At 36.1% G+C, this 12,435-nt stretch overlaps 1 protein-coding gene across 1 annotated transcript in view; it reads right to left on the reverse strand.

Annotated features, from left to right (window-relative positions):
* Positions 1-12,435, reverse strand: part of FHIP2A (FHF complex subunit HOOK interacting protein 2A) — a 42,121-nt gene that overhangs the window by 17,682 nt on the left and 12,004 nt on the right. The window contains exons 3-11 of the mRNA XM_012772727.2: positions 11,505-11,674; positions 9,315-9,419; positions 8,711-8,833; positions 3,467-3,760; positions 3,037-3,233; positions 1,567-1,681; positions 969-1,045; positions 664-856; positions 309-478 (exon numbers count right to left, since the gene is read on the reverse strand). Coding sequence (XP_012628181.1) covers positions 309-478; positions 664-856; positions 969-1,045; positions 1,567-1,681; positions 3,037-3,233; positions 3,467-3,760; positions 8,711-8,833; positions 9,315-9,419; positions 11,505-11,674 — 1,444 coding nt within the window. The remainder of the gene's footprint in view (positions 1-308; positions 479-663; positions 857-968; positions 1,046-1,566; positions 1,682-3,036; positions 3,234-3,466; positions 3,761-8,710; positions 8,834-9,314; positions 9,420-11,504; positions 11,675-12,435) is intronic.

The raw sequence follows: 12,435 nt of genomic DNA on the forward strand, positions 1-12,435 counted from the left end.
TCTCTGCTATGTTCTTACAGAATATTACATAATTTTTCTAATGTAAAAGATTAAGGAATAATATTTTATATTTTATAGACAAATTTAACAAACAAGAATATACTAATTTTGTCATTAGGTGATGGATACATAATATCACTTGTCATTTAAAAGGAGAGTACCATCCAGGCATCTAATTTTACTTCTTAAAACTTTTGTTAAGATTTTTTTTTTTGTTCTGTTTTGTTTTTAAGAAGAAGGGAGAGAAATACAGAGAAGGTTCTAACTCTAAATGAAATGCTGACTCACAGAGTTGGATGGAAACTTACACTGCTCCTGCTATCAATCCATTTTCTACCACATCTTTATCTTCTGGGCACAAAGGTTTATATTCTGTATAATTTCTTTCTTCAAGATTTCTTAGGACCAAGTTGTAAAGAATGTGCTCATTGGGTTTTTGTAAAAGATGTTCAAACATTCTTAATGTCATTATGCTTATCTGAAACCAAAATTGATAAAAGCTAACTGAAAAATATCTTTAAATCAGTTGTTGTTCTTGCCAATCTTGTCATGCTTTTGATTTTTAAAGCCACATAAAAAAGAGGCTGTATTTAAAACATCCCAAGTACATTAAAATCAGTATTTTAAAGAGTCTAACTCCAATTCTAAATCTAAATCGCTTACCTCATCAGAGATGTGATCACAATGTTCAATTAACCTGTGTCTTAAAGGATGTCTGCTAATTTCTGCCAGAGTTTCTGGTTCTCTCTGTTCTCCAAGGATAAAAAACACCATTTCTTGAAGTAAAACATCAGAGGTTACTTGCCGAACGATGCGATGAAGCAGAGCAGTTGATGTCAGAATACCCATCTCAGAACTGAGCACATCACAAATGGATAATTAGTGGGCAAAAATGACATGAACACAGTGCTTTTTATTTCTTTTTTTAAGAAATAAGAAATTTCTTATTTAAGAAATCAGCTACTCACGTTTGCATTAACTGAGGTTCCATAACACCAATGAAAAATCTTTCATGAACAGCTTTGGCAAGAGCAACAGCAGCAGTCTAGAATATAAGCATGGTTATGTTTTTCTTTATTAACGTAAAAGAGAGATTAATTTGTAACATCAGCAAATCAGTTTGTACTCTATCTGAATTAGTGTGGAAAGACAAAACTTGCCCTTTGACCATCTTGTTGATGGCAATCAAACCTAGATTAGATGTCAGTTACTGGGTCGCTTACATTTTTTCTAAATTTGAATAAGTGGAATGGAACAAAAAAAATTATCCCAATAACTTTATAGTATCAACATCTCCCCAAGGAACAAGACTACAGGGAAGTCAATATTACTTTGTGAAGCACTGTACCAAAATACTTCAGGAAATATAAAAGGACAGAACTTGAACTTCGATTTATTCCAGAATTGTAAGACACACACGCACATACATGCTTTTTTGTTTTATTTCACTAACTGTGCTATCCTAAGACAACCAAGATATATTTGGGGATATAAACTAGTTATTTCCAATGTCCTTAGTAGACATTTACACTTTAAAATGGCCAATAAATAACAAAAAATTCAAACCTTTTGGGCTTCCTTAATAAGTTGGTCACAATAATCAAACCAGGAAAGAAATGAAATTAAGGCTCGTTTTCCTGGAAATGCTGAAGCATCTTCTTTATGACTGTATGAGTCCAAGCTGTAGGACAAGGAAGAAACCCTAAGTCCAAAGATATCCAAAAGCACGAACCCCATTCAGTACAATGGAAAAATAAAGGTACATGAATGAACTTACACAGTATGACACATACACACAGGCGATGCCACATGACAATCAGAAGAGGGTTTTATAAAAGAAGCCAAAGATAAGAGAAAAATTTTTAAATAAGAGTTGTAAATAATTTTCACTTATTAAGTGGGAGGAGAGAGACTAAAGCAGAATGGAGCTGCAGGAGAAAAACCATTCAGACAGCTCCTCATACTTCTGCCATGAATCTGATCAAGTGACAGCAAGGAAAAGGTGGAACTTCTCAGCTACTGGGAAGGCAGAAGAGAAAGGTAAGGGAGGATCTGCAAAAAGAAACAGTGACTGGTCTGCTTCTCTTCCTGCCTTAAAATGCAATACCGTTGTGATGTCAACAAGTGGGTCTGCCCCATAGATGCTGACAGAATACAGTGTGGAAAACAACAAGTAAAAAACAATGATGGGTTAAGCATATAGAGAAAAAAAATAAAAAGTTATGTTCTTTTAGGGGAGCCCAAAAAGGCAGGTAGAGGGGTGAAAGACTGAGGTAGGAGAGATTCTATACGAGCAGGCTGTAAGATGTATTAGACTGCTCCATAGGCAGTGGAAATTATTAAAAAGTAGATTCCTTCTTTTAGAGTTCTTTACTTTTAATAAAAATAATCAGGTAAAGGTATTTGTCTTAATGTAAGCCCTTAAAAATGGATCAGTGTAAGGAACGAAAATAAAAGTAGAGCAACTGTAACACACAACAGCTGGATTGTTGCCACACCAATTCACTACCACTGATTGATAAATTTATCACAAGCCTCAAGAAAACATTCCCGTTTAATGATCACAGGTAGTGTTACATTTTTTGAAACTACATATTTCTACCATGGCAAAATAGAAATGCGTTTTATGTTTTTATTATTTTTTTTTGAGACAGAGTCTCGCTTTGTTGCCCAGGCTAGAGTCAGTGCCGTGGCGTCAGCCTAGCTCACAGCAACCTCAAACTCCTGGGCTCAAGCAATCCTTCTGCCTCAGCCTCCCAAGTAGCTGGGACTACAAGCACGTGCCACCATGCCCGGCTAATTTTTTCTATATATATATTAGTTGGCCAATTAATTTCTTTCTATTTATAGTAGAGACGGGGGTCTCACTCTTGCTCAGGCTGGTTTCGAACTTCTGACCTCGAGCAATCCTCCCACCTCGGCCTCCCAGAGTGCTAGGATTACAGGCGTGAGCCACCTCGCCCAGCCTAGAAATGCGTTTTAAAATGTAGGTGTAAGAAGTCACCTTTATGGGAAAGTATAAATAACGGTGCTTACCCCCAGTTAATTGCTTCTACTGTTTCAATATCTAACGGATCCACTGATTGAGGTAGGGCCTTGTACAGGGAGGCAAGTCTGTCTGTCAGCAGTTCACATAAGCAAGTGCTCTGGGTAAGGCACTTGGCCGCCGCCGGCTCCGGCAAACTCACTAACAACATCAAGCCCTCGCACGCTTTCACAGCTATTCGGCCGTCCTAAGAGGGGAAAAAAATTTAATACCCCTTCAATTCTTGCATTATATATACATCAAGTTGTTTGGAAAAATTCAACATAAAAGGATTTTATGTTTTATATTAAAAGAAGAATAGATTCTTTTTTTCTATTTTAAAGGCACATTATTAAGATCATGTTAGAGAAAAAAATGTGAAGATGATTCAGAGAAATGTGAGTTGTGTAATAATGATTAAAAAAAAAGATGACAACTCACAGGACTTCTAGTAAGATTTAACAAAGAATTCACTAAATTATAGTCCTGGTTTGGACGAACAACTGAGGCCTCTGGCAGTGACGTGACAGTGAGGCTGTCCAAGCTTGTGGACAGGTCGTCCACGTGATGCGGAGACTCATCGTCTAATTCTGCTTGCTCCATTCCAGCAGCACCAGATAGTTCCTCTGGCTGACGGGACTGTCCTGTATCTGTTGACAAGGAATCTTGACCTTTTAATGCGTCTTCTGAAATTACATTTGGTACTCCTTTGGAAGCCAATGATTTCAACTTATTCTGAAAAGGAATACATGTTGTGTAAGATTCATATCAAGAAACGTGTAAGCCAGAAATCACATTTTAATGAATTTTTCTATAATTAACATTCCACATGCCTAACCAAAGCAGTGATAAATGTTATGTCAAATGAAAACACTCGGACTTTTAACAAACTGTATTTTCAAATAATTTTACAATTACAGTTTATGATACTAACTACATACTAACTACAAAATGTTTTATACTGAACATCAGCAATGAACAAAATTAGTGATAACTATTTGACTACTAGTAAAAACAAATAATATTAGTGGGGAAAAAAAGTTTTAGGAGGTGTTTCCATTGCAGCTAATTTTTTTCTCATTACTGGGCTACTGTAAATACATTGTTAATGTCAATGTTAATTCTTCTAAGATCATGGGGAAAAAATACAAATAAAAATATTTTAAAATTCAAAAGTTATCAGCATTTGACTTAAGATTTGCACAAAAGCCCCCAAATTCTCTTAAATATAAGAACTATTTCTAAGTCTTTTCCTTGTACTTCTACTCTTAAGAATACAAGAAACTACTCTGAGGACATGTTTATTAGTGTATTTAGGATAAGAAGCAAGATATGCCTGAAATGCTGGCACCCTCCCCCAATATACATACCCAAACAGAAACAGAATTCTTAACTGAATCAAATTATTTGTTTTAAGGCAAAAGTGTCTTGCTTTCCATTTGAACATAAGAGCAAAAATCAAATCATACACACAAGTTAAAATTCAGCCTAAACCAGCTTCTCCACAGAGTCTGTCCCAGCGCTTTGCTCATCATAGAAGCACATTCAAGGCTGAATAAATTCAAGGTTCTACTTCCAAATTTATATTGTAATTATTATAAATCACTTTTATTGCTGTCAAAAGTATAGTTTAGAACAGTCTTCTTGAGAAATTGAGCTCACAGCACATGTATTAAAAGAAAAAAACTCCACGGCACTCAATGAATACTCCAATTTGCCAATTTCTAACAAAATCAATTTGCATATTCTAGTCTTTATGAAAGTAAAACATTTTGTTCCATCTAAAATACTTGTAATATTGTTGGGAGAAGTGTCTGAAGAACAGCAAAAAGAATAATAATCTTAGCATAGCACTCCTTAAACCAGTAAACTTTCTCAAAGTATGATTTAAGATTATTGGCATCTTGTTATTCTGTGAGGCTTGATACAAATGCAGATTCCTGTGTCCCATCAAGACCTGCTGAATGAGAATATCTAGAGGTAAAGTCAAGGAACCTGCATTTTAGAAAAGCTCTCTAGGTGATGAGGAACTGCTGCCTTAACTCTTGCATTTTGGTTCCTACTGAAACTGTTCCTTTCTATTTTAGGGATCTCATCAGTACCCACAAGACTATTTATGCACATAACTCACAAATCTCTTGAACCTAGACTTCTCTTCCCAATCACATATCTGTAATACCAAATACCTGCTAATTATCTCCATCAGGATATCATGACAACTCAAAGCTTCCAGAACCAAGATTATCATCTTCCCCTCAAAATAAGCTCCTTTGGGGCTCCTGTCTTTCTGCTAGCAGCAGCCTAGTTCAGGGATTTAAGCATTCAAATCATCCTTTCTCTGCTTCCTGCACCTGAGCAGTTACAAGACCACAGAGAGGCTACCTCCAGTCTCCTGAATAGACCCACTTCATTCCAACCCACTGCTCCAACTTAGTTACAGTCCTTGTTACTTCTTGTCTGGGTTGCTCCGTCAGCTTCCAAATTATTACAGTTTCCCTGCTTTCCTCTCCTCCCTGAAGAATCCACTGTATAAAATGCTGCTGCCAATTTAACTGACAGCACAGATACTATCACGTAATGACATCCCCACTTGAAAATTGTCAATGGCTCCCCAGTGTCTACAAGTAAGCACAGGCTCCTTATCCTATCATTCAAAGCCTTCGACAGCACTTAATCTATCTCTTCAGGTGTTTCTTGCCACACATTCTAATTATACTGTTTTCTGAACACACCACACACTTTTATATCTTCATTCCTTATGTTCACCCATTCTTATCTAAACATCTGTCTGTCAAGGCTCATGTCAAAGATGACCTCTTCCAGAAGACTTTCCTAATGACCCAGAGCAGATCAATCTCTTCATCCTATGAACACTTAGGGCATTTACCTTGTATCTTTCTTATGATTCTCACCTTACTCTAACTTAGATTATAGTATCTGAACATTCATCTACCATCTTCACCAGACTATAAACTCCTTTGTGGCAAAGACTATGTTTAACTCATCTACCATATACACTTAATCCATAGTAAATACTGACTGATTTTCATGAACAGAGAAATTAGATTTCAGGGGATACATGCTAGAGAACTGTAACGTACTTTCTGTTTTTCTTTATACTTAGAAGTAATAAAACTATATTTCCCTAAAGATTCATTTATTAAGTGTTAATTTATCAGTTAGTATGCATTGTGCATTCTCTAGGATCTAGAGAAGCTGTGGGAACCAAAAGATTAATGAGACAAAATCCTTGTCCTCAAGGAGCTTATTGACCAGCAGGGTAAAAATAAAATGCACTTGTGTGCACTTGCATAAAATAACTCTTATGCTAGGGAGGCTGTAGTAACTGACATTAAAAACATATGAATAGTCTTATTAGTTCAGAAAATGGAGATACCTACCACCCTCAGGCTTTGGAGCAACATTGCTATAAAAATGCTGCATAGAGCAGAATAATTCCGAAGGGTGTTTTTTTGTAGTGGGGTTTAAATGTTTCTCTGAAACAGGTACACAAAAAACAGGTGCACCTCACCATTAATATACAAATGCCTGCAAATTTCCTTGACTTCTGATCTATGGCTATATACTTAGAAAACAAGTTTCAGATGTTTTTGAGAAAAAAAAAATCCTTGAAGTTTGGGAGAAAAAAATCCATGCATCTAAAGTACATTAAAGTATTTAAGAAAAGTTTAGCAAAAATGAACTTTGAAAAGAGAAATCTCATACTTAGTCAAACTAAGATATTCCTTATAAATATAACAAAAACTAAAAGAACTGTAATACTACCTTCATTAATAAATCTTTAAAAATCCAAAATCATAAGACTATTCTATCCATTTTGAAGCAAACTTGCAAAAGATGATACAAAATATAATGTGCATCATGAAAACCAGGCATTTATAGTCCCTAACACTACCTAGAAATTTAAATTCAAGCAATTTTGCAGCTTAGTTGGTTACCTAGATCAAGTAAGAGGTCAGAACAGAATCCTAAATTACTTATTCAGTAATGTGAAACAGAAAACAAACTCATATTAAAATAGCTAACATTTAAAAAATAAAACCAAACACATAAAAACCTGACAACATCCAGTGCTGACAAGAACATGGAACAATGGGAACTGACATACATTGTTGATAGGATTCAAAATGATAAAGCCACTTGGAAAACATTTTGGCGGTTTCTCATGAAAATAAAGATGTGTTTACCAGGTGATCCAATAATCCTACCCTTAGGTACTTATGCAAGTTAAATGAAAACCTAAATTCACAAAAAAATCTGCATATGAATGTTCATAGTAGCTTTATTCATAATCACACACAAAAAATAGAAACAACCCAAAGGCTCTAGCTGGGGAAAGGATAAACTGTGGTATATCCACACAACGGAATACTACTTAAGGATATAAAGGAACAAAATCATGGATGAATCTCAAAAAGTCAGATTCAAAAGGCTAATTACATTTATATGACTTTTTGGAAGAGAGAAAACTATTGGGACAGAAAACAGGCCAGTGATTGCTAGGGGACAGGGGTGGAAAAGGGGTGGTGACAAGGGCATGCAAGTCTTGAAGTGGTGGTGGTTACATGGTTGTGCTTGTCAAATTCACAGAACTGTAGACCAAAGACTGAATTGTACTGTATGTAACCTGTGCCTTAATCTTAAAAAAAAAAAAATTTTACAGAAACTAAAAAGATAAAAATAACATAATTATTTTTTCTGAAATATTCCCAAATGAATTCACTGCTGAAAAGAAGTGAATGAAAGCATAAAGTACAAACAAATTTATTTTCTACTTTAAAATTAGAAGTCAAATCCAAAATACCAATTGATTCAAGTAAACCATGATTTGGTGATTGAGGCTATAAAAAGACAGTACAAAATACTACAGTAATACCAACTGTATATGAGGTTGGAGAGGTAACTCATTCTTTTTCCATTTTGTCCAAATCTGCATGTGTCATCTTTACCCTAAGTCAGATTACCCACGCCACACATCAGAGTGAGCTTGGCTGAAAATAGATAGCTTATAAACTTCCGTGACTTCTCTATCCCTGATTCACTCTCCAAGCTGCACCCTTTCTAAGCCTTGGCTTTGTGCCTGTCCAATCACTGCACCGCCCCATGGATCTGGCTCAACTGCATTCTTTGAAAATATTTTTTCCCCTCAAAAGATTCTAAGTGAGAATAAAACAGTGATCTTGGCCGGGCGCGGTGGCTCACGCCTGTAATCCTAGCACTATGGGAGGCCGAGGCAGGCGGATTGCTCGAGGTCAGGAGTTTGAAACCAGCCTGAGCAAGAGCAAGACCCCATCTCTACTATAAATAGAAAGAAATTAATTGGTCAACTAATATATATAGAAAAAAATTAGCCGGGCATGGTGGCTCATGCCTGTAGTCCCAGTTACTCGGGAGGCTGAGGCAAGAAGATTGCTTGAGCCCAGGAGTTTGAGGTTGCTGTGAGCTAGGCTGACGCCACGGCACTCACTCTAGCCTGGGCAACAAAGTGAGACTCTGTCTCAAAAAAAAAAAAAAACAGTGATCTTACATGAAAAATAATTCTGGGAAGTAAAACAAACTGATAAACTGTAAAATATAATTCCTTTTAATATTATTCACAGAATTGAATTTTCATATGATCTTCATATAAGCACACTTTGAAGATGAACAAGAAGTGTACCATACCTCCAGGAAAAAGTTAACCAAGTAGGGATCCTGTTTCAGCTTTGCACACACAATACAGAGAAACTGAATCTCCTCATTTTCCGTTGGTGTCGCAAGGACTTCACCGCAGAGTCGAATTAATTTCTGTCAAAATGTTTTTAAACTTTTAAAACTTAGGCTACTTTTTACAAGTATGTAAATAACCATTCTTTTACCTTAAGGATATTTAAAATATTCAAATGATGTAAATACCCTGCATTAATCAGATAGAACACTAATAATATTTATATTTACCTATATCAAAATAAATTTACTAGTAGTAAAATTTTCAAGTTCATTATCCTAAAAAACCAATGAGGTATATAATAAACTCTCTTTCAGATGTCATGGAGGCAATAAAATAAAAGGAGAACTAATGTATAAAATTTTAAAAGAGAAACAGAAAGACATGAAGTGCACTTAATGCAATGTCATGCATAAGGAAAGCTCAAGTATTTGCTAATTTGCATGTTAATTTTAGAATAAATATCCTTTATTATTTTTACTCTTATAAAAATCAATATAAAATTATTTCAACACTGAAAGAAATCCAACCAAATAATTTTATATACGGAGAACAAAATACCTGCACTGGCCTATGCACGTTAATGTGTGGCAGTAGTGGCTGCCGGATCCTCCCCAGAAGCTTAGTATAGAATACCAGAACCTGCTGTTTCATTCCTGGAGGACACTGGGTACAGGAAAAAAGGAAGGAAAGCCAGTAAGAACACATTTACTCAAAAGCTTTTAAAAAAAAAAGGAGAGACAATATATGTGAATGTATTCTACCCTCAAATGACAATGCAATCGGCCAGTTAATGACTTTGTCAGATTAAAATGTTTAATAAAATGTATTCTAGACTTGTATTCTAGAAAAAAAATTATGCACCTGAGACAATAATATAGCGTAAGAGACCACAGGCTCATGTAATTACAAACAGCATAGTGATAATACCTTGCTGAGATAAGAGTTTGGTTCAGGCAATGTCAACTTGTTTATATTCTAAATGCTGAGGTAACATGAAACTATAGTAGGCAACTCTCTGCCAGAACAACAGCAGAATCTTGTTACTGACCAGCGGCCCTTAACCTTTTTGGCACCAGGGATCAGTTTCATGGAAGACAGTTTTTCCACAGACCATGGAAGGGGGTTGGGGCAGCAGAGCTCTGCGGCCCAGTCCCTAACAGGCCATGGACCAGTGCCGGTCCACCAACAGGGGTTTAGGGATTACAGACTTACAATAATGACAGGTGATCAAGAACTTTCCATCATCTCTGTAGGAGTAAATAAAGCCTCCTAACACATACATGTAAATAAAAAGAATCCTATGGTATTAACTGTTGTGACTAATTCTAACTTAGAGTAGTCCTTCAGTATCCATGGAGGATTGGTTCCAGGACCCCGCACGTATACCAAAACTTTCATATACTCAAGTCCCACAGTTGGCCCTGCACACAGGCAGGTCTCACATCCCAAGAATACTGTATTTTTGAGCTGTGTTTGGTTGAAAAAATCTACATATAAGTGGGCCCTTGCAGTTCAAAACCATGCTGTACAAGGGTCAACTGTAGTTGCAAAATTATTTACATTATGATTATTATAGGCAAAGAATATTTAATAAAGAAGTTTTAGGCCTAGCATGGCAGCTAACATCTATAATCCTAGCACTTTGGGAGGCAAAGGTGGGAGGAAGCTTGAAGCCATGAATGTGAGACCAGCCTGGGCAACACAGTAAGACCCATCTCTACAAAAAAATAAAAAAAATAAGCCAGTGCACACCTGTAGTACCAGCTACTCAGGAGGCTGAGCCAGGAGAATTGCTTGAACCTAGGAGTTTTGAGGTTGCAGTGAGCTATGATGATACTACTGCACTCTAGCCTAGGTAACAGAGTGAGACCATGTTTCAAAAAATAAAAAAAGTGAATTGGAACATTACAGAGTTAGTTTATTTTTTTTTAGCCCCCACTACAGAGTTAGTTTAAAGGAAATTAATCTCTAATACTATTATTCATAATTCTATTTGGTATTAAAATGTGTCTATTAGTTTTTTCTGGTATAATTTGATTTTTCACATATATTACAGAAATTCATACAACCACATATTTCTAGAGCTGGGTGAGCAATCACTTCCTTGTTTTTAAAGAGGAGGAAGATTAACCACGGAGACCTGTGGAAGGTCACAATGCGTTAGTGACAGAGCTGGGACCGGAAGCCAGGCCTCCTAACCCAAACCTAAGCCTCTTCCTCTTCCCTCATACTGCCACATGGTTTAAAAATTTGTACTCATAAACAATTTGAAGGTTTCATGGTACAAAATATCATAAGCTTTACAAAGATCTTTCAAAATTCCTTAGGCCTAAAATTTCGAATTGGCTCCAATCATTAGTTGAGTTAATCTCAGAATAATCTCTGACATTTTCCTTCAGGACTATGAAAAATAATTCCTACTTTTGTAACCCAATTTTTCCTGGCTTCTTTCTCGAATCTTTGGATTCTGAGAACGTGTACTTCAAGCTTATTTTCATATGTTGTTTACACTGGAATTTCAAGCTGCCCAATTACCGGTTGTTGTCTAGAGCATTTGGGAGCTTTGCTATCTCTACAGACATCATATTTGTACAGGCCACACAATTTTCTTTTTTCCACAATCTTAACATGAATCCTGCTGTGTTCAGTACATACCTAATTAAATCAAGTACTTGGCAGCTTCTTTTTCTCTAAAGCATTAATGCATGTATTACATGTCCAAGAACATGATGTGGATTAGGGACTTACATCAGCTTTCCCTAAGGTGTATAACGTTTCCAAGATCTTATGATGGAGCAAATATTCCATACACGGCCCAGTCTCTCCAGATTCCCGTTCATTTTCTTCTTGAACCAGTATGTCTAACATCTGTTCCAGATGGGATGGAATGTTCGTATCAGTCACTGGGGCTTTATCATCTAAACAATAAAAGACACTCATCAAATATTCAAACATTTTAAAACTGCATATTTGCACCTAAAATATCCTCGATATTTCTAAGAAAAATCGGAACTACACACTTAAGTAAGGTTTATACCCATGGTATGATTATCTCTGCTAGAATTTAAATGATATGTTTTGCATGTTCTTACCCAAAACTGAATCAATATTCTGAAATATATTCTATAAGCTATAATACTCATCCATAATAATTTAGAAATAAGAGCAATTTATGTGGGAAATAGAAATATAATCAGGAAAAATATATGTAATATCAAAATTTTCTATATACTTGTAATTCTTTTTCCACTTAGCCAGTTCAGAAGATCTGAATTTTAAGTCTCTTTATATAGAAACAGGTTGGCCTGAATATTAAACTGAAAAACCTAAGAAATGTGAAAAGGACAGGTTCTGGTTTTGATTGCTATCATTTTTTTTTTTTTTTTGAAACAGAGTCATATTTTGTTGTCCAGCCTAGAGTGAGTGCCGAGGCGTCAGCCTAGCTTACAGCAACCTTAATCTCCTGGGCTTAAGCAATCCTACTGCCTCAGCCTCCTGAGTAGCTGGGACTACAGGCATGTGCCACCATGCCCAGCTAATTTTTTGTATATATATATTTTTAGTTCACCAATTAATTTCTTTTTATTTTTAGTAGAGACAGGTCTCACTCTTGCTGAGGCTGGTCTTGAACTCCTGACCTCGAGCGATCCGCTCCATCTCGGCCTCCCAGAGGGCTAGG

The sequence above is a fragment of the Microcebus murinus genome, chromosome 14 (assembly GCF_040939455.1).
Source record: "Microcebus murinus isolate Inina chromosome 14, M.murinus_Inina_mat1.0, whole genome shotgun sequence".
In the NCBI taxonomy this organism is placed as follows: domain Eukaryota; kingdom Metazoa; phylum Chordata; class Mammalia; order Primates; family Cheirogaleidae; genus Microcebus; species Microcebus murinus.